General features: G+C 49.4%; 1 protein-coding gene across 1 annotated transcript in view; it reads left to right on the forward strand.

Moving 5' to 3' along the window:
- Window positions 1-24,537, forward strand: part of LPIN1 (lipin 1) — a 253,692-nt gene that overhangs the window by 9,992 nt on the left and 219,163 nt on the right. Inside the window, exon 2 of the mRNA XM_060187994.1 lies at window positions 22,079-22,135. Within this exon, the coding sequence (XP_060043977.1) occupies window positions 22,079-22,135 (57 nt within the window). The remainder of the gene's footprint in view (window positions 1-22,078; window positions 22,136-24,537) is intronic.

A 24,537-nucleotide genomic window follows, 5' to 3' on the forward strand; every position in this document is an offset into this window, starting at 1 on the left:
GCCACCTGGGTTGCTTCCAGGTTTTGGCTATTACACATTGTGCTCCCAAGAACATATGTGTACACAGATCTTTTGGGATGGATGTATTGGGATCCTTAGGATCTATCCCCAGGAGGGGAATTGCAGGGTCATAGGTTAGGTCCATTTCTAGCCTTCTGAGAGTTTTCCAGACTGTTCTCCACAGAGGTTGGACCAATTTATATTCCCACCAGCAGTGCAGGAGGGTTCCTTTGACCCCACACCCTCTCCAGCATTTGCTGCTGTTCCCTTTTCTGATGTATGACATTCTCACAGGAGTGAAGTGATATCTCGTTGTTGTCTTTATTTGCATTTCTCTGACAATCAGAGACTTGGAGCATTTTTTCATGTGTTTCTCGGCCTTTTGGATCTCTTCTGTGGTGAATATTCTGTCCAAGTCCTCCCCCCATTTTTGGATGGGGTTATTTGTTGTCTTGTTGTTGAGTCTGGCAAGCTCTTTATATATGTTGGTTATTAAACTCTTATCTGATGTATGGCATGTAAAGATCTTCTCCCATTCTGTGAGGGGTCTCTTGGTTTGGGTAGTGGTTTCTTTTTCTGTGAAAAAGATTTTTAATTTGATGTAGTCCCATAGGTTTATACTTGCCTTAGTCTTCTTTGTAACTGGATTCGTTTCATTGAAAATGTCTTTAAAATTTATGCGGAAAAGAGTTCTGCCAATATTTTCCTCTAAGTATCTGATAGTTTGTGGTCTAACATCCAAGTCCTTGATCCACTTGGAATTTACTTTTGTATTTGGTGAAATACAGTGATTCAGTTTCATTCTTCTGCATGTTTCAAGTCATTGTTTCCAACACCATTTGTTGAAGAGACTCTGCTTTCCCCATGTAATAGTCTGGGCCCCTTTGTCAAAGATTAGATGTCCATAGGTGTGGGGCCTCATTTCTGGGCTCTCAATTCTATTCCACTGGTCAGTGTGTCTGTTCATGTTCCAGTACCAAGCAGTTTTGATGACAGCGGCCCTATAATACAGTGTGAGATCTGGGAGTGTGATGCCTCCGGTTCTGTTCTTTTTTCTCAAGATTGTTTTGGCAATTCTAGGTCTTTTCTGGTTCCAGATAAACATTTGTAGCATTTGTTCTATTCTCCTAAAAAATATGCTTGGGATCTTGATGGGGATAGCATTAAATCTGTAGATGGCTCTGGGTAATATATTCATTTTGATGATGTTAATTCTTCCAACCCATGAACATGGAATATCTTTCCACTTCTTTGTGTCTTTTTCAATTTCTTTGAGTAGTGACTCATAATTTTCAGTATACAGGTCTTTCACTTCTTTGGTTAGGTTTACTCCTAGATATTTTATTGTTTTAGTTGCTATAGTAAAAGGAACTGATTTCTGGATTTCAATTTCTTCTAACTTAGTGTTTGCATAGAGGAATGCCACTGACTTTTTAATGTTAATTTTGTAGCCTGTCACCTTACTGTATTGCCTGATGATTTCCAAAAGCTTCTTGCTGGAGTCCTTAGGTTTTTCCATGTATACTATCATGTCATCTGCAAATAGGAGAGTTTGACTTCTTCTCTTCCAATCTGTATGCCTTTAATTCCTTGCTCCTGCCTGATTGCTATGGCAAGAACTTCCAACACTATGTTGAATAGTAATGGTGATAGTGGGCAGCCCTGTCTAGTACCTGATCTGAGTGGAAATGCTTCTAGTTTTTCACCATTGAGTATGATGTTGGCTGTAGGTTTGCTATATAGACTCCATTATCTTCAGGAATTTTCCATCTATTCCCATTTTTTGTAGTGTTTTGATCATAAAGGGATGTTGTATTTTGTCAAAGGCTTTCTCTGCATCTATTGATATGACCATGTGGTTTTTGGTCTTGCTTGTGTTGATGTGGTGGATCACATTGATTGATTTACATATATTAAACCAAACTTGCATGCCTGGGATAAACCCCACTTGGTCATGATGAACAGTCTTTTTGATATACTGCTGTATCCGGTTGGCTAGAATTTTGTTCAATATTTTCGCATCTATGTTCATCAGAGATATTGGTCTGTAGTTTTCTTTTTTGGTTGTGTCCCTGTCTGCTTTTGGTATCAGGGTGATGTTGGCTTCATAGAAGGGAGTATTCCAGTGTCTTCAATCTTCTGGAAGACTTTTAATAGTAGAGGTATTAGTTCTTCTTTGAAGGTTTTGTAGAATTCATTTGTAAAACCATCAGGTCCAGGACTTTTATTTTGGGGGAGATTTTTGATAACTGTTTCAATTTCATTAGCTGTGATGGGCCTGTTCATATTATCCACTTCCTCTTTACTTAGTTTTGGAAGTTGGTAGGTATCTAGGAAATCATTCATTTTTTCCAGGTTCTCTAGCTTGGTGGCATATAGTTGTTCATAGAAGCCTCACATGATATGTTGAATTTCTGCGGTGTCTGTTGTGATATCTCCTCTTTCATTTACTATCCAATTTATTTGGGCCTTTTCCCTTTTTTGTTTTGTGAGTCTGGCTAAAGGTTTGTCGATTTTTTTTACTTTTTGGAAGAACCAACATTTACTTTCATTGATCTTTTGTATGGTTTTCCTGTTCTCAATGTTATTTATTTCTGCCCTAACTTTAGTGATTTCTGTCCTTCTGGTTGCTTTAGGGTTCCTTTGTTGTTCTTCTTCTAGGTCTTTAAGATGTGCAGTCAGGCTGTTTATTTGTGCATTTTCTTGTTTCCTAATGTGTGCTTGTATAGCTATGAACTTCCCTCTTAGGACTGCTTTAGCTGTGTCCCAAATATTTTGATAGCTTGTGTCTTCATTTTCATTGAACTCTCAAAACATTTAGATTTCTTCCTTGATTTCCTCTTTGACCCAGAGGTTGTTAAGAAGTGTACTGTTGAGCTTCCACATTTTGGCACTGTTACTAATCTTCTGTTGATTGTTAAGTGTTAGTTTAATTCCACTGTGGTCTGAGAAGATGCTTGGGATGATTTCAATGCTCTTGAATTGGCTGATGCTGTCTTTGTGGCCTAATATATGGTCTATCCTTGAGAATGACCCATGTGGATTTGAGTAAAATGTGTATTCCAGTTTCTTGGGACGAATGACTCTGAAAATGTCCAATAGTTCTAGTTTATCTATCTCTTCATTTAGCTCCCTTATATCTTTATTTATTTTCTGCCTGGATGATCTGTCAAGTTGAGAGAGTGGGGTGTTGAAGTCCCCTACTATGATTGTTTTACTGTTAATATATTGCTGTAGCTCTTTCAGTAGAAGTTTGATGTATTTAGATGGCTTCTCAATGGATGCATAGATGTTAATAATTGTTAAGTCCTCTTGATTGACTGATCCTCTGAGCATTAAGTAATGTCCATTCCTATCTTTTTAAATCTTATCTATTTTAAAGTCTATCATGTCAGATATGAGAATAGCTGCTCCTGTCCTTTTTGTGTGCCATTAGCTTGTATAATAATTTTCCATCCTTTCACTTTAAGTCTGTGTTTGTCTTGTTGAGTTAGGTGGGTTTCCTGTAGACAGCATATTGTTGGGTTGTGTTTTCTGATCCATCTTCCTACTCTGTGTCTTTTGATAGGTGAATTCTGGCCATTGACATTTATTGATTTCAAAGACTGAAGATATTTTAACGCCATTCTTGTAGAGTTTTAGAGTGTTTTGATATATGTCCTATTTGTGGTGGTCTGGTTGTTTATAGGAGACCTTTCAGAACTTCTTTCAGGGCAGGCTTGGTGATGGTTGATTCCTTCAACTGTTGCTTGTCTGAGAAGGTTTTGATGCCTCCATCTAGTCTGAATGACAGTCTAGCAGGATACAGTATTCTTGGTTGAAAGCCTTTCTCATTGAGCACTCAATAGATATCTTGGCATTCTCTTCTGGCCTGTAGTGTTTGTATGGAGAAGTCTGCTGCTAATCTTATGGGTTTTCCTTTGTAGGTGACTCTTTGTTTTTCTCTTGCAGCCTTCAGGATCCTTTCTTTATCTGTATTCCTTTCCATTCTAAGTATGATATGTCTTGGTGTCTTTAGGTCTGGGTTAATTCTGTTTGGGACCCTCTGGGCTTCTTGAATCTTTATGTCTTTGATGTTGTCTAGAGTAGAGAAGTTTTCAGCTACTATGGCCTGGAAAATGCTTTCTTCCTCTCCTTCTCTTTCTTCCTCTGGTATGCCAATAATGCGTATATTGTTTCTTTGAAGTCATCCCATAGGACTCTGTTGTTGTTTTCAGCATCTCTTAATCTCTTTTTGAGATCTCTTACTTCTTTTTTAGTTGTCTCCAATTCATCCTCAATCTTGCTAATTCTGTCTTCAGCCTCATTGAGTCTATTCTCTCTGCCCTCTAATGTTTTCTGGAGTTCATCTGTTTTGTTGCCCTGCTCTGATACTGTTTTAGCTTGTTCAGCTAGTTGCATTCTTAGCTCAGCGATTTCAGTTTTCAGCTCTCTAATAACCATGATAATTAGTATTTTCTTCCATATTCTCATTTGTTGTTCCTGCATTTCTGATTACAATTTTTTCAAATTCTTTACTCACTCCTGTTATTATTTCCTTAGCTAATGTTTGGATGTTGAACTCGTTGTTTTGTGCTTCATCCTCTGGAGGACTTTTAGCTGGACTCTTGTCCTGGTTCGATTCTCCAATATTTTGTCTTGTTGTTTTAACCATTTTATATATGATGTTATGAGTTCCCTTTATCAGTACTTTTCAAATTATTGATCACTATTGCCTGGGTTGACTTGTGTCTAAGTAAGTTAATTAAAGGGTTCACAGTGGTGGAAGTTAACAGTTATTTCAATCCCTGAGGTGGAGCTCAGTGTTTTAAAAGCCTCTTTCTTTTTTTTTTCCTTCCCTGTAGGCTATGGGAGCCTGAGGGCTTTTAAACTATCAATAGGCTTCTTAGCTTAATCACTGACTCCTGACCAAGAGATAAAGCAGGGTGTGGCAGAGATAATCCAGTGGTTATGCAAAGAGACTTTCACAGCCCCTCAGCTATGCCACCCAGGTATAGGTCTTCTGAGTTTCCTAGTTAGATCTCTGTCCCCTGGTGTCCCTTTCTGTTGCTGCTCCAGATTCTGAGGGTAGTAGCAATGGAGACTCAGAGCTGCACTTGGTGAGTCTCTGGGGAGTCCTCTCCTCCCTTAAGCTGTCCCCTTGTTGGTGGAGCAGACTGGAGGTGGTGTCTCAACTGATAAACTGCTGAACTGTTAGCAGTCACTTAATCTCTCCTTAGGCTCCTCTTTTCTCTGTCACCAGCCACACGTGTTTGTACTCACCAGTGATTTACTAGGTTCCTGTGCTTATTCTAGTCCTGTCTTGTTTTGGTCCCGGGTGGTCTCCTTTGGTATTCCTAGTTGATCCAGGAGAGGAGAGAAAGCGATCTGCTGCTCGTAGCTGCGCCTCCGGAAGTCGAATCCCTCTAGGCTGATTTTTTTAAGCATTCATTTCTAAGCTCAAGAGAGAGAAAGTGTGTTTTGGCATGCATGATGGTGGGGCTGAGCTCAGCACTTCATTGTTGCTTTGCTTATTTTTTTCTGTACCTCATGAGTTTAAGTCCGAGTGGCCTAACTGCTGCGTCCTCTCCCGGGCTGCTTGAGGACGTCCGAGAATGGCTTCTTCTCACCAAAGGCCATGACCTGAGCCTAGGTGTGCAGAAGAGGGGTCTGCTGGCTGGCATACGCCCTGACTTGACCCGGAGCATGCATATTCATAGCGTCAGACAGACACATCTCAGCCAAGGCTGCAGCATGGAACAACACGTCACTCAGAAGCTCTGGGAGGGTGCAGGGTCCGCAGAGGGACCTGCACGGGGGAAGCTTCGAGAGTGGTGAAGCAGGGCTGCCGATGTCTCTCTGTGTCTCTCCCTTTCTATCTCTTCCTCCCCTTTCAATATCTCTCTTTCTCTATCCAATAATAAATAAATAAGTTTTTTATTTGTTTTAGATTTTTAAAAATATTTATTCCCTTTTGTTGCCCTTTTATTGTTGTAGTTATTATTGATATCATTGCTGTTGGATAGGACAGAGAGAAATGGAGAGAGGAGGGGAAGACAGAGAGGGGAAGAGAAAGACAGATACCTGCAGACCTGCTTCACTGCCAGTGAAGCGACTCCCCTACAGGTGGGGAGCTGGGGGCTCAAACTGAACCAGGATCCTTACACAGGTCCTTGTGCTTTGTGCCACGTGCACTTAACCTGCTGCACTACCACCCAACTCCCCATAAGTTCTTAAAAAGAGATTCACATAAAAAATGAATGTCCATTGCTAAGCTGATGACACCTGGGGCATATAAGTGCTCCCCAAAGTGCTCCCCATCTCTCCCTTTCTCCTCTCTTTCTCTTCCCCCCTTTCTCCTTCCTTTCCCACCTTCCTCCTCCCTTCCATCCTCTCCCCCCCTGCCTCCAAGGCAGGGGCTCTGGGGTGGCCCATTTTTGTCATTCACACTTCTCTTCAGATGTTCTCCTTTGACAGAGTAGCCGGAAGGAAGGGCAACGCTGTGGGACTATGTGGAAGTTTGGTAGAGCTTAGGGAAGCTCCCCCCATCTTCACAGATGGAGGTCTGAAAAGACACCTTTCTTGTTAGCCTCTCTCCATAGAGATGAGCCAAGAGAGAAAAGTCTATCAGACTCAGCTTCTCCTCTGTAAGACTCCTGCTTCACAAAGAGCCTACATCCCCCACTTTCAGCCAAATGGTTACACTCACTCAAAGCTCACACATTCCACTTCACCTTTTGATCACAAAGGAAGAACACATCCTGTCACACACTCCTAATACCCGGTCAAGTGAAAAGCCCCCCAAACCCTATTTCCTGGAGCCCTTCTGATGTCTTTAAAGCCTTGTTCTTCCTTCTCTATCTCACCTTACTGGTTCAACCCCTGTTCTTCTCTCAAATGCCTTTGGGCAATCAAATGCCTGCATCAGGAGACTAACTGTATTGATCTTTATGTATCAACTCTTGTCATACCAGCCCCTGCCATAGGGGGCATGCTGACCTTTAAGAAACCTGTGAATTCTGACACATGTGAAAACTGTTCTTTGTCTAGCCTTCTATATTAACCCAAACCCACCCCCCAATAAACGAGTGTGTTTGTACCAGAATCCTCCCCGAGTTTCTTTCTTTTCACGCAGTCTCTTGAACTGGTGATGAGAAATTCGGTAGTTTACCTTTCTAGCTGAGAGACCACCCACACGAGCTCTGACACAATGCTTCAGTCAATGTCTTTGTTTTGGTTCTGCCAGAAGCGTGGGGACTGTTCTGTGGCCCTGAGCAGAGAAGCAGTTACAGAAGCCAGAAATCCTACCTTCTGCTCCCCATAAGGATCCTGGGTCCATGCTCCCAGAGGGACAAAGAACAGGGATGCTTCCAATGGAGGGAATGGGACAGGGAGCTTTAAATCACTAATAATAATAATAGGTGGTGGATTCTGTGGGTGGAACCTTCCTTGCTGGGCAACTTCTCACTTCAGAATGTGCTTCCGGGATCAGGTCTCCAACTTCTTGGTTCTGCAGATAGTGGACTTGAGGCCCCGATGTCCTGGGTCATCTGAAGGCCACACATTGACCGTTTGCCTGTGTTTGGCCAGCAGCATGGGGGCTGGGGCTGAGGTGAGGACGGACATTCAAGCCCTGGTCCCTGCCTGCAGGGGGGAAGCGTCATGAGGGGTGGGAATAGCAGCAGGGCTGCAGGGGCCTCTCCTTCTTCCTCACTACTTCTCTCGACCTTATCTTTTCCCCTTTACTGAAGGATTAATGGTTTATAGTCGACAGTAGAATACAGTAGTTTGGGGAGTTGGGTGGTAGCTCATTAGGTCAAGCGCAGGTGGTGCAAAGCACAAGGACCGGCATAAGGATCCCAGTTCGAGCCCCTGGCTCCCCACCTGCAGGGGAGTCACTTCACAAGTGGTGAAGCAGGTCTGCAGGTGTCTGTCTTTCTCTCCTCCGCTCTGTCTTCCCCTCCTCTCTCCATTTCTCTCCATCCTATCCAACAACAACAACATCAATAATAACTACAACAATAAAACAACAAGGGCAATAAAAGGGGAAATAAATAAATAAATATTAAAAAATTAAAGTAGTTTGTACATGGGTAACACTCCCCAATTTTCCACACAACAATTCAACCTCCACTAGGTCCTCCTCTGCCATCCTGTACCAGTACCTGAACCCTCCTCCTACTCCAGAATCTTTTTACTTGGATGCAATACACCAACACCAGTCTACATTCTGCTGTGTTTTCCTTCTGATCTGATTTCTTGACTTCATCTTCATCCTGCTCTTGCTGGCTGATCTCACTTCACATGATTCATTCAAGTTCCATTCAAAATGGGTTGAAGAAGGTGACTTCATCATTCCATTGTGTATCTAGACCACAACTTGCTCATCCACTCATCTGTTGCTGGACACCTGGGTTGCTTCCAGGTTTTAGCTATTACACATTGTGCTGCTGTGAACATGGGTGTGCACAGATCTTTTTGGATGGTGTGTTTGAAGTCTATCCCCAGGAGAGGAATTGCAGGGTCCCAGGGCAGGTCCAGGGAAACTGTGTCCCTGGCTGCAGAGCAGCCCCTTCAGCAGGTGGGCTGCACTTGGAGCTCCCGTGGTTGGGGAGCCAGAAAGGTAGAGACCACGTGGCCTCGCCTGAGGACACCTCCCCAGGTGTGAGGCTCCCCGTGTTGGCTGTCGTCCTGTTTCCCATGGCAAGACAGAGAACGTCTTCCGGGACCCAGCCAGGGTGCAGGAGGGCACTTTCTTCTTTAATATTTTATTTCTTGATTTATTGGTTAGAGACAGAGGGAAACAGAGAATGGGAGGGAGAGAGGGGGACATGGGGAGAGACACCTGCAGCCCCACTTCACCACTTGTGAAGCTTCCCCCTACAGGTTTGGCCTGGGGGCTTGAACTTGCATCCTTGTACCTGACGACACGTGTACTCCACCAGGTGGGCCACCACTTGGCCCCAAAGTCGACATTTTCTTTTTCTATTGATGATTCTTTATTATCTTTCTGTATTGGACAGAGACAAGAGGGGAGTAGGGGAGACAGGGAGAGAGACAGAGAGACACCTGCAGCCCCACTTCACCACTTGTGAAGCTTTCCCCCTGCAGGTGGGGGCTGGGGGCTTGAACCCAGGTCCTTGTGTGCTGTAATGTGTGTAATGCGCTCAGCCAGGTGTGCCACACCCAGCCCCCAGTTGGCAGTTTCTGATGGAGCAAAGCACGGCATCTTGTCTGGCTCACGGGGTCACCTCCAGTGTCAGCCCCGACTAGCCCACTCACCTCACCAGCTGCTCAAGCTTCTCCCGGGGGTGGCGTGGGGGTGCTGTTGGGCCTGGGCCCCTGAGAAGGGGTCCCTGTGCTGCAGAGAGGGTTTGGTTCCAGAAAGCGAGTTGCTGAGAGGGGAGATGACACCTTCCGTGCAGTTCTGGGCCCGTTCTCTCTGTTTGCCACTGAGCTGGTCATTCGGGCTGGCTGAAACCCAAGGCCCCACATGTCCCCCAGACTAGCCTCTGGTTCTTTCCAGAAGCTTCTCTTGGAGCTCTGTCGGTTGTTGAGGCTGGAGCAGCAGCAGCTCTAGCTGACACAAGGCCAGAGTGTGTTTGGGGGGTGGGGGATGGAAAGGGACCCCAGGATTGGGCCTTGCTCCTACCTCTCTCTTTTTAAACCTCTCTCTCTCTTTTTTTTATCTATTGTATAGAGACAGAAATTGAGAGGAAAGGGAGAGATAAAGAGGGAGAGAGACAGAGACACACCTGCAGCCCTGTTTCACCACTCACAAGACTTTCCCTGCAGGTGGGGGCCAGGGGCTTCGACCAGGGACATTGCACACTGGACAGGGCATAGCCACGGTCGAGGTGGACTGAGTGGCTGCAAACAGGACCCCCACATCACCAGCCAGGGGCCTGGCCACCCTCCTAAGCAGCCCCACCAGGGCCCCTGACAGCCCTCTGGGAGAGGACTGGCCAGCCTGCGCCACCCCACCAGCTCTGGGCTAGTACTGGTCTGGTGCCAGGCTAGCTTTGTGGGCGGGAGACAGACGACCAGGGACTCATGGCTGAGCTGTACGCAGTATCTCTTTATTCATGTGGAACACAGCACAATCTAAACTGAGCCAAACTATCTATAATCACAATCCTGTCCATATATATATATATATATATATATATATATATATATATATATATATATTCGCCAAGTAGGGTGGAAACAGGATGTGACGTAGAGAGGGTGGTGAAAAGTGACTGGTGGAAATCAGGGTGTACTACCAGAGGGGGCAGAGCAAAAAGACGTCATGAACCAGTGGGGGTTAAGCCAGTGCCCTGCAGGTAGGGCGGTGCTTAGTTAACAGTGGTTATGTAAATAGAATACAGTGTTAAGCAGGGGGGATTAAACCAATGAAACAGAAGGGGTTTTAGAAGCAGAATTAGAAGCAGACCAACAGTCTGGAAGCGCCAGGCTTTGCTGGCCATGCCCTGAGCTCAGAGCCAACTTCACAGCCTCTTCCTTTCTTTCCAGGATGCCCCCACTCCCAGCCCCGGGGCCCTGCAGGGTTGGGGTCTCCTCAGGTGCAGCGGGCAGGGCCTGGAGGAGGGGACAGACAGTCCTGTCCTGTCGGTGTCCACCTGCTTGGGCCCACTGCCTGCTGGTTGTCCAGCCTGGCCAGAGACCAGCGTCCTCACAGCTGTCCCAGGAGCCCGGGTGCTTTCCTTGAAGGGACAGGCCATGCCCAGGCTCCACGAGCTTTCTCTGAACTCTGGGTCTAAACTCCTCCTCTGTGTCGGGCTGCAGACACTGGCTTCCTGTCCCCTGCCCCTTCTGAGAAGACACCTTGATTCTGCAAGAGACCCCCCCACCCACCCACCCCGCCATGGATGAGCACAGGTGCCCGGGATGCCTCCCCACGGGATCTTAGCAGGAAGCTCAGGCAGCGGTGTGGAGTAGGCTCAGAGCACCGCTTGACAGGGTTCCTCCCATCTAGAACCCGGGCGTTGGGGCAAGATCAAGGCTGGCCACTTTATTCATTTATTCCTCCCTCCCTCCCTCCCTTCATTATCTGATAGGACCGTGAGATTGAGGGGGGAGGAGGCGACAGAGAGGGAGAGAGACAGAGACACCTGCAGCCCTGCCTCACTGCTCCTGTTGTTAAAGTTTGGAGGCTCCAGCAGGCCGGGCTAGTGTCACGGCGGTAGACAGAGACTTGGGGACACACGGCTGGGCCAAGAAGCTGCAGTTTAATCTTTATTCACAAACAGGCAAATCACCACACCATGTGCTTCCCCATCATTCTCCCTCCGCTGCTGCTGCTGGGACTCTGGATGTCCTTAGCATAGGGGGCAGGGAGAAAGCGGGGCGTGAAACTAGCAAGGGCCAAACCATTTCTCTCAGAGGTAGGGGGAAGGGGGCCAAACCAACACGAAGAATGCCAACATATTCCCCCTTTTCTTTTTAACTAAATGACCACAGTATCAGGGGTGTGGGGTGAACAGAAACCTGTATCATACAGGCATTTTCAAAAAAGAAAGTGGCACAAACATGGAGAAACATGTAAGCGAGTAACAAGAACCAGTGTGCTGCCAAGGGAAGTCCTGAGGGGGGCGTTTTTGCCTCTGTGGGCAAAACTTTATCAGCTTAAACAAAAAACATTTCCTGCCTCTGGGGGGGCGTACTTGCCTTGACGGGCATTTTCTAGCATGGGAGGAGGATGAGGCCTAGAGTCCCAAGGCATCTGGCTGCAGTCAGTCTTTGAGAAACCCAGCAGCATAAGGGGAAGCCGCTACCTTTGTGCAGAGTGTCCGAGGTGTACCAATGAATCCGATAGAAGTGCGAGTCCAAAGCAGATGTCCACCGAAGAATTGTCAAGGGGTGAATTGTACGTCTGTCTCCATGGGGAATGTCAGCCATCAGAATTCTGCTTTTCTGTAGAGAACTTGACAGCTGCAATTTACTTACTTATGAAACAAAACTTGTAGCAGGTTAGAAGTTTATCACAATTGATAACTCTATTACAATTAGAAGTCTTTTTTAGAATGATTTTAAGGTTGTTTAAAGTTTAAACAATAGAATGTGAAAAGGTAGACATAAGAATCAAGGAAAGAAAACCTCAGGCATGAGAATCATTAGCATAGCCATTGTGTAATCTACCATTTCTAATAGAGAAGGTAATTGAGAGTTTTACATATCAACAAGTCTATTTAACCTTTTGTTACACCCATTCAAGATGGAGACACACCCTAGGTGTGCACAGGTTTTTTTTTTACCAACTTAGTTAAAATATATTGATATTTAAACTAATTTTTACCTCAGACTTTAAATGTAAGTTAATTTTATCTTTCTGAGAATTACGTTGAAAACCCTATTCATTTAACTCTGTCTGGTAAGAATATAGCCTTAAAGTTATATTCTTAACCTTAAAGTTAATGTTACCAAACTTTAAACACACACGCAAACATGGCCATTAATACACAAGGAGAGAAACCTTTGTTATGAAGACATGTCATTTTAAACACGAATTCAGATCTGTACTGTCTTAGTGCATTGTCCAGCGGTGGCCTCTTGGGCAGCTTCACTTCTAGGAATTGCAGGTTGCAATCTCTGCACGAATCTCTGCATACTCCAGCTTGTCTGCCTTCAGACGGGAGCTGAGGATCTCCGCCAGGGGGCCCAGTTTCGGCAGGTTGCCCGCGGTCTCTGGGTGGCCCCAGGATCTGCCCAGACTTCATAGCAGGAGGGCGGGCGGGCCAGCCGTGCAGAAGGCGCGGGCCAAGGTGCCCCGGGGTGGTGGCCAGGATAGGCCGACACGGCCCTGCCTCATGACCCTGCCATGTCTGCTGCCCTGCTCCCAGCGGCCGAGCAGCATGGAGGGAGCCGGCACCCAATGCCCTGCGCCATGCGGCTGAAAGCCAGCTCCTGCGGGCTGGCGTTGGGCTCCTGTGGGCTGGCGTTGGGCAGAAACCACAGAGTGGTTCAGAGATAAATGTTCCAGAAACAGCAAAACAGTCTCATGAAGAAAGGGCAGAGGCCTCTGGAGATCTCTTCACAAGCAGAAGAGAAGGCCATAGTACATAGGTAGCCAAATTGTCTTCACTTATCTGAGAGATGCACAGGTCAGGTCCACGTGGGCGCCATTTGTCGTTTAAGTTTTGGCAGCCATTTAAGCCTTCCCTCCTCCACAGAAAGTCCTACATCTTCCCACCTGAGCATGGCACTCCTTAATAACATTTAAGCCTGCTCCATTCCATTTTTCTTTACTGTGTCCATTTAGATATAAAGGGAAAGGAGGAGATGATGCTGAGGAATTATTCTGATGCAGTCTCTGCCCCCAGGTTTTACCACACCCCGCGTTATCCTAGCAGTGCCCCCTTCAACCAGTCCTGCCCCCACACATCACCCCTGGTTGTCGGCCAGTAAAAGGTCACTCCCCCTCCCCCTCTGGGCTCCTTCGGGTCGCACTCTCTCTCTCTCTCTGTGTGGTGAGGTAGTGGGGGACGGCCATTGTTGGCTGACTCCACGTGGCCTGAGCCATCCCCCCCTCATCCTATAATAAAGATTAATGCATCCCACTTGCTCCAGACCTCCTCTCTCTCTCTTCTATGTGGTGCAGCCCGACATCTGGCAACAACAACAGCTCCTGAGGCTTCCCCTGCAGGTGGGGACCAGGGGCTTGAACCCGGGGCCTTGTGCACTGTGACGTGTGCTGCACTTAACCAGGCTTGCTGCCAGCTGGCCCAGCTTTGCAGTTTGCATGAGCACCAGATTGCCAGAAATTGTCTGAGCAGAAGCGCTGCATCGGGCTGGGTGGTGGTGCACCTGGCTGAGCACAGGCTACTTGGGCATGTAGATGTGTGGACATGTGGACGAGTGGGCGTTTGGACGTGTGGACGTGTGGGCGTGTGGATGTGTGGGTGTGTGCATGTGTGGATGTGTGGACATGTGGTGTGTGCACGTGTAGATGTGTGGGCGTGTGGATGTGTGGACATGTGGTGTGTGGATGTGTGGGCGTGTGGATGTGTGGGATGTGTGGATGTGTGGGCATGTGTATGTGTGGGATGTGTGGATGTGTGAACGTGTGGGCATGTGGTGTGTGGATGTGTGGGCGTGTGGGCGTGTGGATGTGTGGATATGTGAGCGTGTGGGTGTGTGGATGTGTGGATGTGTGGGCTTGTGGGTGTGTGCACGTGTGGATGTGTGGACATGTGGTGTGTGGATGTGTAGATGTGTGGGCATGTGGATGTGTGGACATGTGGTGTGTGGATGTGTGGATGTGTGGGCATGTGGATGTGTGGATGTGTGGGCGTGTGGATGTGTGGGATGTGTGGATGTGTGAACGTGTGGGCATGTGGTGTGTGGATGTGTGGGCGTGTGTGGTTGTGTTGATGTGTGGGTGTGTGGGTGTGTAGACATGCTTTGGGCATGTGGATGTGGAGAGGCCCAGCACAGCCCCAGGAGTGGGGTGGGGTCAGATGTCACAAGGCAGATAGAGGCCACAGAGAAGTTGCCCAGATAAACACAGGGAGCTGTGAGACTTGGTGGACTGTCACCTGAGGGGCCCTGGAAATGTCACTTATCCTTCCTGAAGCCCAGTTTCTCTAACAGACATGACAGACGCACACACAACAGGACAGCCATGCCCACAGACCCAGAGCAGGACAGAGCCAGTAGGTTCAGTATCTGGTCCTTGTGCTGGATCTTCTTTCCAGTGGAGGTCAGGAATTTTTCTTCTCTATGTGCTTCATGCACATGTCATATAGCCAAGGCATACCTCTTGGCAGTCATGCTTTTGCGGGGAGCCTCAGGATCCGTCTCCAACATCAGGGTGGCAGAGTTCAGGCTGGTGGTGGTGCTGAATTTCACTCATGGCTGGTCTAGGAACAAAGCTTGGTAGCAGGTTAGGTGGGCATTGGATTTGCCCCAGTGATGGCTTGTCTGATTTCCTTACCAGTTGTGCCACAGGTGCTATTGTCCTCAGGCATTTTTGTCCATCCAGCAGCTACTGGGCCCAATATTTGACAAATAGGCAACGGGTCTGTGCCATGGCCCAAGTTTTTGGGTCAGCACTCCCCGGCTTATGCCTTTAAGTTCATCCACAAGCAGTCTAAATGGCTTGTTGATAAAACAGCCTTTCTTCCAGTGTCCTTTCTCTTTTCAGTAACATCACTGATCTTTCTCTACCCTTAGCCCCATCTTTCTGACTTTTCTTTTCCCTCTGGGCACTGCCCCAACTTCCTCCTTCTTTCTTTTTAAAGTCTAATGTCAAAACATTTACCAACTTCATAAAAACACTCTGAGCAATCTCTCAGCTTTCCTTTAAATCTTTCTGTCTTCTGTAACTTTCTTTTAATATCTGGGGCGGATTTGAGCAACAAAAGGCCAAATTTAGTGCCATTTTATTTACCTTAGAGAGATTTGTGGGCCATTTTACTGCCCCTTGGAGACCCCCTAAGAGAATCTGGCAGTATGATTGAAGGGGTATCACTGCTGTACTTGTACATCTGTAACCAGTAAGATATACACAAAACCAAATTAAGAACTTACCAAAATTGACAATCTAATGACCAGAATTGGCTTATACATCTCTATATAATTTTAGAAGGCCTTTTTAACAAACATATATACCAGTATAGTATATAAAGTCAATACCCAATTTGTTGACATGATAAAATTATTACCATTTTTTTAAAAAACTTTAAACAAACTCTAATTACTTAGAGAGTTAACACATATTAGTGACAATGCTTCTCAAAACATCTCCAGTGTCAGACAAATGCCAAATTTGCTGTGGACCAATATCTACAAAACAGTTCACAGGACATTTTGGGGGCCCTCCAGAATGTACCGGAACTTTTTCAGTTAAATACATAGATAATTTGCATATCAATTTGGAGAAGATGAATTAAATACTTAAGACTTTTACTTTAAATCTTTAGCTGTCTTAGCAAATGAATTTTTACCTTTATATTACCACATAAGAACTGTGTTGAAAACTCTTTTTCTTAAAAAAAAACTTTGATAAGAATGCAGCTTTAAAATTACTTACACTTTTAACCTTAAGATTAACATTTCTCAGGCCATAAAAGCAAATCTAAAACATGCATATAAGCACTACGTAGTCTATAACACACAAGAGGAGAAAACCTTTATTATCAAGACATATCATAGTCACCTTTTTTATCATTTAGATATCTGGGGCTGATTGCTTAAGGGAAAATAACAGCTTTTAACCAGTACAGACACATCTTAGCAGCATATCTGGTAGAACACAAATTCAGATCTGCACTCACACAGTTTTCAAGATGAAACATCTCATATTTGTACACTAAGATTTTTTAACCAACTACTCTTAGGACAACCTTAACTAGCCCTAGAAAAAAACAAGGAGGAAGAAACAAATTCTTTCTGCTTCTCTCCACGAGAAGCCCAAGAGGACCAAGGACTGTTTCCAGACATCTCCAGTCAGCTCATCTTCACAAAAACTCTTGCTGTGCCCATCTTAAGAGTTACCCTGACCAAGTTCCCTCCAAAATGGGTCACACACCAAAGAATTCAGAAACCAAACCCTAGTCCCTAGTGGAAGAGGAGAACAACGAGAATATCTACGCACTCCTACCCCCAAACTATGAGCTCAGGCCTTAACTTTGCCCATATGCCCAGTATCCAGGTCCAGTGGGGTAGATGCTGCCTGGCCCATTTCTGCAAAGTGAAAGTAAGTGAACACGAAACACAGACTGACAAACAGACAAGACACACACAGACAGACAAGTGTGCTTAATCAATCTGATATTAACAAATGTCTAGACAATACCTAACACCCCAGATTCCACAGGATCCTTTCACACTTCCTCTTACACGCCGGCCGGCACACCACACACTCTCACACATTCTTTCACACTCCCTTCCAACCAACCCAAAGGGTGTCCACTTGGGACCTTCTCCCTTATCGGTGTTGTATGGAGTTCCTGCAATCAACTTCACCTGCATAGGGTTCCCTCAGGGGCCCTCTGGGCACGGGGACACACACAGAGAAGGAAGGAGAGATAATGCACCACTCCAAAGCCTACCACTTTATTATTCTAATTCCAGACACACAGAGAGAAGAGACAAGTAACGAGTGTTGGAAAAAGAACTGGCACTTGAAGAGTGACAGACAATCGACTATGCTCACCTGGCCGGGCCCCTAGCGGGACCTTAAGGAGTCTTAGCTTAGGAGTAGCCGTATGATCCCTGGCCCCAGTCTCGATGAATTGAGAATCTCCACTGAGCGGAGACGACTCCACGGACATGCAGGTTGGAGCCCAATCAAGCCCTGTGGTCTATCGACCATGAGGCACACTACATGCATACAAACATTCATAACAGACCGTTCATCCAGTCAAGAGGGGGCGATTACCTGACTGGTCACCACTACTAAGATGTCACAAGCCAGGCCTTTGGGAGTCACTGGAGAGTAGCTCCGGCCAGACTCCTTCAGTTGCACTGACAAGGTCAATCTCTTCGCGAATCGCCAAAGTGGAGAGAAGAACAGAAGCCACGAACAGACAATAGAGGGAGAGAGATAGACACAGAGAAGAGGAACCAACCCAGGAATTCTGACCAGGCCCTAATCGAACCTGTCTTCACCCTAACCCAGGAAATCTCACCAGGCCCTAACCGGACCCATCGGCGAACTCTGACCAGGCCCTAGCTGGACCCGTCTTTGCCCACACCGAGAGGCCGTCGCCTTTGGTGCTGAGGCTGGGATTCCTGCAATCCACAGACCTCTACCAAAAACCTGCAGAGACAAGACGTCACAAAAGATGGTATACTGTGCACTAAAATCAGGCCTGACTTACCGGCACCAGGCAGAGCCTCCAAGGCCTTCTAGGGTCCGGACCCGGGATGGGGTGTCCTCAGGAATCCCCATCTGAGGAGCTCTCGCTGGGGCCTCCAAATGTTAGCTAACAAAAATCAAACCACCATCCACTGCAAGGAAGCAAAAGATGTTTATTAACGAATTTGAATCCGGGCCGAGAGGTGACTGACAGCAGTCCACCAGCTCGACCCTGAACAAGGCTCAAAACACACAATTTATAGGATTCTAGAGTACATTCTGGGTGGAGAATATGAAAAACTAGAATTCTATCACACACTCAATAGCATTTTACAGAAAACTCAGGATCTAATCATTTCAGACATTGCAATACCCTAAGCAGCCTATAAGAATTGTCTAATTTCAAGCCTTTATGCAAAATAGGGTCACCACACTTTCTCGTTGTCAGCCAAGACCACCTGGCTATCAGCTCCCTCGACCGTGAGCAATGGTTGGGTTTCAAGGACTTGGTTAGGCGAGCTGTTCTCTTTAAGACAAACAACAGGTGGCTTACATCTTGGGGTGTGGGTTTTGTCTGGCCCCCCTTTTACATGAATTTTCCACTGCAGGCAGAAAAGCAACTATACTTACAACTCATGCTTAAAATTTTACTTAAAGCAATTCTAGAGTTACTGCTTCTAACAACACGTGTTGGATAGTATGCCACCTCCCCCCCGGCTTAAACACCAGTATGTCTGTATGAGATTAGTTTGATCCCACTCAAAGCTGCAGTCTATTTACATAAATCACTTTTACATTTACATAAAGCATCACCTTCCCTCCAGGGCATTGGTGGTTCAGTGGTAGAATTCTCACCTGCTCCGCCCCCTCTCCTTGTCACACCCTGATCTTCCACCAGTCACTTTTCTCTCCACCCTCTCTGTCACATCCTGTTTCCACCCTACTTGGAGAGTATAAATACAGCTGCTCTTCTGATTAAAGACACTTGGAAATTGCTTGATCAGGAAATTGGAAATAGGCTCCAAGAGTTCCAGAGTGTATCTCCTGCGAAGTCAGTGCAGCACGAGTTCCTGATCCTTCTCCCATGCAGCAGCCTAGATCGGCTCCAGTTGAGTTCTCTCCAACCCAGAGAGCACTAGCTCGGGAAGAAGCACCCTCAGGCTATCCCGGCAAACACGGAGCCACACGCTAGCAGACACGGCAAGTACACAACACGAGTGAACACACGCACAGTGTCTGGCACCAGTGAAGACCATTAAAACTTAGCATGGGGGGGGGGTGAGGGAGAGACCAGAGCCCTGCTCAGCTCGGCCAAAGGGCGATGCTGGGGACTGAGCCTGGGGCCACTGGGCCTGAGGTATGCAAGTCACTACCCCGGGCCCAGGACCTCTCTGCCATCCTCAGGACAGTGGTTTGCCCCTCTGTGGGCGCAGTTTCCACGCCAGCGCACAGAGAACCACGCACGTGAGCTCTGCCTGGGCGTCTGTGCCAGGTGTCATGACTGAACAGCCTGTTTGTTGTGTCACGATTCACAGGCCAGCTGGTGGCTCAGGGTGGCTGGGGGCATCTGGGGGCAGCTGAGGGCATCTGGGGGTGGCTGTGTGCCATGGGGGTATCTGGGGGCCATGGGGGCAGCTGGGGGCAGTTGGAGGCAGCTGGGGGCCATGGGGGCAGCTGAGGGCATCTGGGGGTGGGGCAGCTCAGGGTGGCTGTGGGCATCTGGGGGCCATGGGGGCAGTTGGAGGCAGCTGGGGGCCATGGGGGCAGCTGGGGGCAGCTGAGGGCATCTGGGGGCAGCTCGGGGTGGCTGGGGGCATCTGGGGACAGCTCAGGGTGGCTGTGGGCATCTGGGGGCAGCGCAGGGTGGCTGTGGGCATCTGGGGGCAGTGCTGGGTAGCTAGGGGCGGCTGGGGGCCATGGGGTCAAGCTCAGTCACTCCTCTGTCCCTCAGGTGTCACTAGGATAAGCACGTGACTCAGAGCCTGGAAGGACGTCATCGCCTGCCTCAGGAGTCGGGCCTGTGGCCTGACAGGATAGGCTCGGCCACTGCACTGAGAGCTGCCTGTCTCATAGACAGACAGACAGACAGACAGATGGGCGTCTCAGGGCAGCCTCCTCCAACATGGCAGCTGGCTCCCCAGAGACAGCACCACAAGGCTAGGGGCTGTGAGATATGGGGAGGGGCTGTGAGATATGGGGAGGAGCTGTGAGATATGGGGAGGGGCTGTGAGATATGGGGAGGAGCTGTGAGATATGGGGAGGGGCTGTGAGATATGGGGAGGGGCTGTGAGATATGGGGAGGAGCTGTGAGATATGGGGAGGGGCTGTGAGATATGGGGAGGGGCTGTGAGATATGGGGAGGGCTGTGAGATATGGGGAGGGGCTGTGAGATATGGGGAGGGGCTGTGAGATATGGGGAGGGGCTGTGAGATATGGGGGAGGGGCTGTGAGATATGGGGAGGGGCTGTGAGATATGGGGAGGGGCTGTGAGATATGGGATGGGGCTGTGAGACATGGGGAGGGCTGTGAGATATGGGGAGGGGCTGTGAGATATGGGGAGGGGCTATGAGATATGGGGAGGGGCTGTGAGATATGGGGAGGGGCTGTGAGATATGGGGGAGGGGCTGTGAGATATGGGGAGGGGCTGTGAGATATGGGGAGGGGCTGTGAGATATGGGGAGGGGCTGTGAGATATGGGGAGGGGCTGTGAGATATGGGGGAGGGGCTGTGAGATATGGGGAGGGGCTGTGAGATATGGGGGAGGGGCTGTGAGATATGGGGAGGGGCTGTGAGATATGGGGAGGGGCTGTGAGATATGGGGAGGGGCTGTGAGATATGGGGAGGGGCTGTGAGATATGGGGGAGGGGCTGTGAGATATGGGGAGGGGCTGTGAGATATGGGGAGGGGCTGAGGGCTTGGGCGGGGCAGAGAGATGGGGCGGGGCTTATTGGAGGATCTGATGGATGGGGCGGGGCTTATTGGAGGATCTGATGGATGGGGCGGGGCTGAGTGTTGGGCGGGGCTTGTGGATGGGGCGGGGCTGCGGCTTGTCGAGGGACGGCTGAGCGATGGAGGACCCGTCATTGGGGCAAGCTGGACCCGGTGTCCTTGTGGTGTGGACCCCAGGTGGTGACACACATATTCCAAAACCCTCCCTGGAGGCCCCCCTGAAGCTTGGCATGACATCCGTAGTCCGTCCTGTGCGGCCTCCCGTGCTTCATGCTCACGTGCCAGTCACGTGTCGCCAGTCACGTGTCGCCAGGGCCCTGCGGGAGGCGGTTCTGCGGGATCCTCGTCCCAGGCTCGATACGATCTTGTGTGCGTCCGGGGCCGCCAGAATCCGCGGCCTTTGCAGGGGTCTGTCTGCCCGCCTGCCTCGCCTTTCCTCTTCTTTATTTCCCTTTCTTTCCTCTGCTTTCCTTTCCGTTTCCTTTCTATTCTTTCCTCTGCTTTCCTTTCCTTTCTCTGCTTTCCTTTCCGTTTCTTTTCTATTCTTTCCTCTTCTTTTCTTTCCTTTCTTTCCTCTGCTTTCCTTTCCGTTTCTTTTCTATTCTATTCTTTCCTTTCCTTTCTCTGCTTTCCTTTCCGTTTCTTTTCTATTCTATTCTTTCCTTTCCTTTCTCTGCTTTCCTTTCCGTTTCTTTTCTATTCTTTCCTCTTCTTTTCTTTCCTTTCTTTCCTCTGCTTTCCTTTCCGTTTCTTTTCTATTCTATTCTTTCCTTTCCTTTCTCTGCTTTCCTTTCCGTTTCTTTTCTATTCTATTCTTTTCTTTCCTTTCTCTGCTTTCCTTTCCGTTTCTTTTCTATTCTTTCCTCTTCTTTTCTTTCCTTTCCTTTCTCTGCTTTCCTTTCCGTTTCTTTCCTCTTCTTTTCTTTCCTTTCCTTTCTCTGCTTTCCTTTCCGTTTCTTTTCTATTCTATTCTTCCTTTCCTTTCTCTGCTTTCCTTTCCGTTTCTTTCCTCTTCTTTTCTTTCCTTTCCTTTCTCTGCTTTCCTTTCCGTTTCTTTTCTATCTATTCTTTCCTTTCCTTTCTCTGCTTTCCTTTCCGTTTCTTTTCTATTCTATTCTTTCCTTTCCTTTCTCTGCTTTCCTTTCCGTTTCTTTTCTATTCTTTTCTCTTCTTCCGCAGGCGGTGGGTGCACCGGGCAGAAGTGAGGAGGGTGTGAGGTGCGTGCCCCTGGCTCGCAAGGTGCGGGTGTGGTGTCACCTGGCTCAGGGTCCCCAGAGAGCCGTCAGGGCGCGTAGGCTGCAGCCCGGGGACATTTACTGACGGCTCCTCACGTTCCTCCTGCAGATCCCAGTCGTGAGGGAGCCCGGCTGGATCCGGAGCGTCTGGCCCTGCAGCATCAACGTGAGTGCCGTGGATGTGGCCGTCTGTCCTGGGTGTCCTTGTCCTGTCGGGAGGGGGAGGCTCTGCGGCGGCCGCGCGGCTCCAGCTCCTGTGTTCACGGCGGCAGCGGGGCCTGGGCTCTCACGGGGTGGCGGGCGGCCTGGAGGGCGCGGGGCACCTTGGCTGGTGGCTGGTGGCTGGTGCCCGAGCTGCGGGCTCTGAGACGCGTCAGCCACTTCTCCGATGAAGGCGCCAACGGGGGTGGCCGGGGGTGGCCGGGGGTGGCAGCGGCTCCCTTGGGGGACATCACCGGAGTGGGCACACAGGTAAACCGCCGTCCCAGACACGGAAAGCGACACGTGGCGCAAAGCGCAGGGACCGGCATAAGGATCCCGGTTCGAGCCCCGGCTCCCCACCTGCAGGGGAGTCGCTTTACAGACGATGAATCAGGTCTGCAGGTGTCTGTCTTTCTCTCCCCCTCTCTGTCTTCCCCTCCTCTCTCCATTTCTCTCTGTCCTATCCAACAACACCGACAGCAATAAAAAATAACTACAACAACAATAAAAACAACAAGGGCAACAAAAAGGAAAATAAATTAAAAAAAAGAAAGAACTGGAGAGGGAATAGGGAGGGAGAGAGGGAGACGGAGACCCCTGCAGCCCTGCGTCTCCACTTGAGAAGCTTCCCCCTGCAGGTGGGGACCGGGGCCTGGAACCCGGGTCCTTGTGCACTGGGATGTGTGTGCGTGACTGGGCACACCACCCGCCGGCCCCGGGAGTAACACTTAGTCGTGTCCTCAAAGAGCTCAGGCCTGCGAGGCCTCGAGCCCAGGTGGGCTCAGCCAGAGCGAGTTTTCCGTGAGGTGAATCCAGGCCCGCCATTAGACGCAGGCGGGAAGACGGGGGAGCCCCTGCTGCCTGACCTCTGTCTGGGGGAGCAGACCTGTCTCTGAGGGGGCGGCAAGGAGGCCAATCTGAGGCCAGGAACCCTGAGGCGGGCAGTTGGTGACAGCTGAGTGAGGAGAGAGGGGATCCATACTCTGTGGAGAAGAGACGCGGGGAGATATGAGAGTCAGTCAGGTAGGAGTGCGGGAGGCCCTGGAGGGGGTGCGGCTCCCTGAGGACAGGCCCCTGCTCTGAGAGTGGTGATGGAAGAGCTATGGAGGTGAGGGGGCTGTGCAGGTCGGGGGGCTGTGGAGGTGAGAGGAGCTGTGGAGGTGAGAGGAGCTGTGGAGGTGAGGGGAGCTGTGGAGGTGAGGGAGGCTCTGGAGGTGAGGAGGGTTCTGGAGGTGAGGGGGACTGTGGAGGTGAGGGGGCTGTGGAGGTGAGGGGGGCTGTGGAGGTGAGGGGGGCTGTGGAGGTGAGGGAGGCTGTGGAGGTGAGGGGGGCTGTGGAGGTGAGGGGAGATGTGGAGGTGAGGGGGGCTGTGGGGGTGAGGGAGGCTGTGGAGGTGAGGGGGGCTGTGGAGGTGAGGGGGGCTGTGGAGGTGAGGGGAGCTGTAGAGGTGAGGGGGGCTGTGGAGGTGAGGGAGGCTGTGGAGGTGAGGGGGGTTGTGGAGGTGAGGGGAGCTGTAGAGGTGAGGGGGGCTGTGGAGGTGAGGGAGGCTGTGGTGATGAGGGAGGCTGTGGTGGTGAGGGAGGCTGTGGTGGTGAGGGAGGCTGTGGTGGTGAGGGGAGATGTGGAGTTGAGGGGAGATGTGGTGGTGAGGGAGGCTGTGGTGGTGAGGGAGGCTGTGGTGGTGAGGGGAGATGTGGAGGTGAGGGGAGCTGTGGAGGTGAGGGAGGCTGTGGTGGTGAGGGAGGCTGTGGTGGTGAGGGGAGATGTGGAGGTGAGGGGAGCTGTGGAGGTGAGGGAGGCTGTGGTGGTGAGGGAGGCTGTGGTGGTGAGGGGAGATGTGGAGGTGAGGGCAGCTTTGGAGGTGAGGGGAGCTGTGGAGGTGAGGGGAGCTGTGGAGGTGAGGAGGGCTATGGAGGTGAGAGGAGCTGTGGAGGTGAGGAGGGCTGTGGAGGTGAGGGGAGCTGTGGAGGTGAGGGGAGTTGTGGAGGTGAGGGGAGTTTTGGAGGTGAGAGGAGCTGGGGAGCTGAGGGGGGCTGTGGAGGTGAGGGGGAGCTGTGGAGGCGATGGAGGCTGTGGAGGTGAGGGGAGCTGTGAGGTGAGGGGAGCTGTGGAGGTGAGGGGAGCTGTGGAAGTGAGGCAGCTGTGGAGGTGAGGAGGGCTGTGGAGGTGAAGGAGGCTGTGGAGGTGAGGGGAGTTGTGGAGGTGAGGGGAGCTGTGGAGGTGAGAGGAGCTGGGGAGGTGAGGGGGGCTGTGGAGGTGGGGGGGGTTGTGGAGGTGAGGGATGCCATGGAGGTGAGGTGTCCTTGGACGTCAGGGGACGTGGAGGAGCTGCTGGCAGCCAGCCACTTGTCTCCTTTTAGAGCTCTG

This window comes from Erinaceus europaeus, chromosome 3, assembly GCF_950295315.1.
Source record: "Erinaceus europaeus chromosome 3, mEriEur2.1, whole genome shotgun sequence".
Lineage (NCBI taxonomy): Eukaryota > Metazoa > Chordata > Mammalia > Eulipotyphla > Erinaceidae > Erinaceus > Erinaceus europaeus.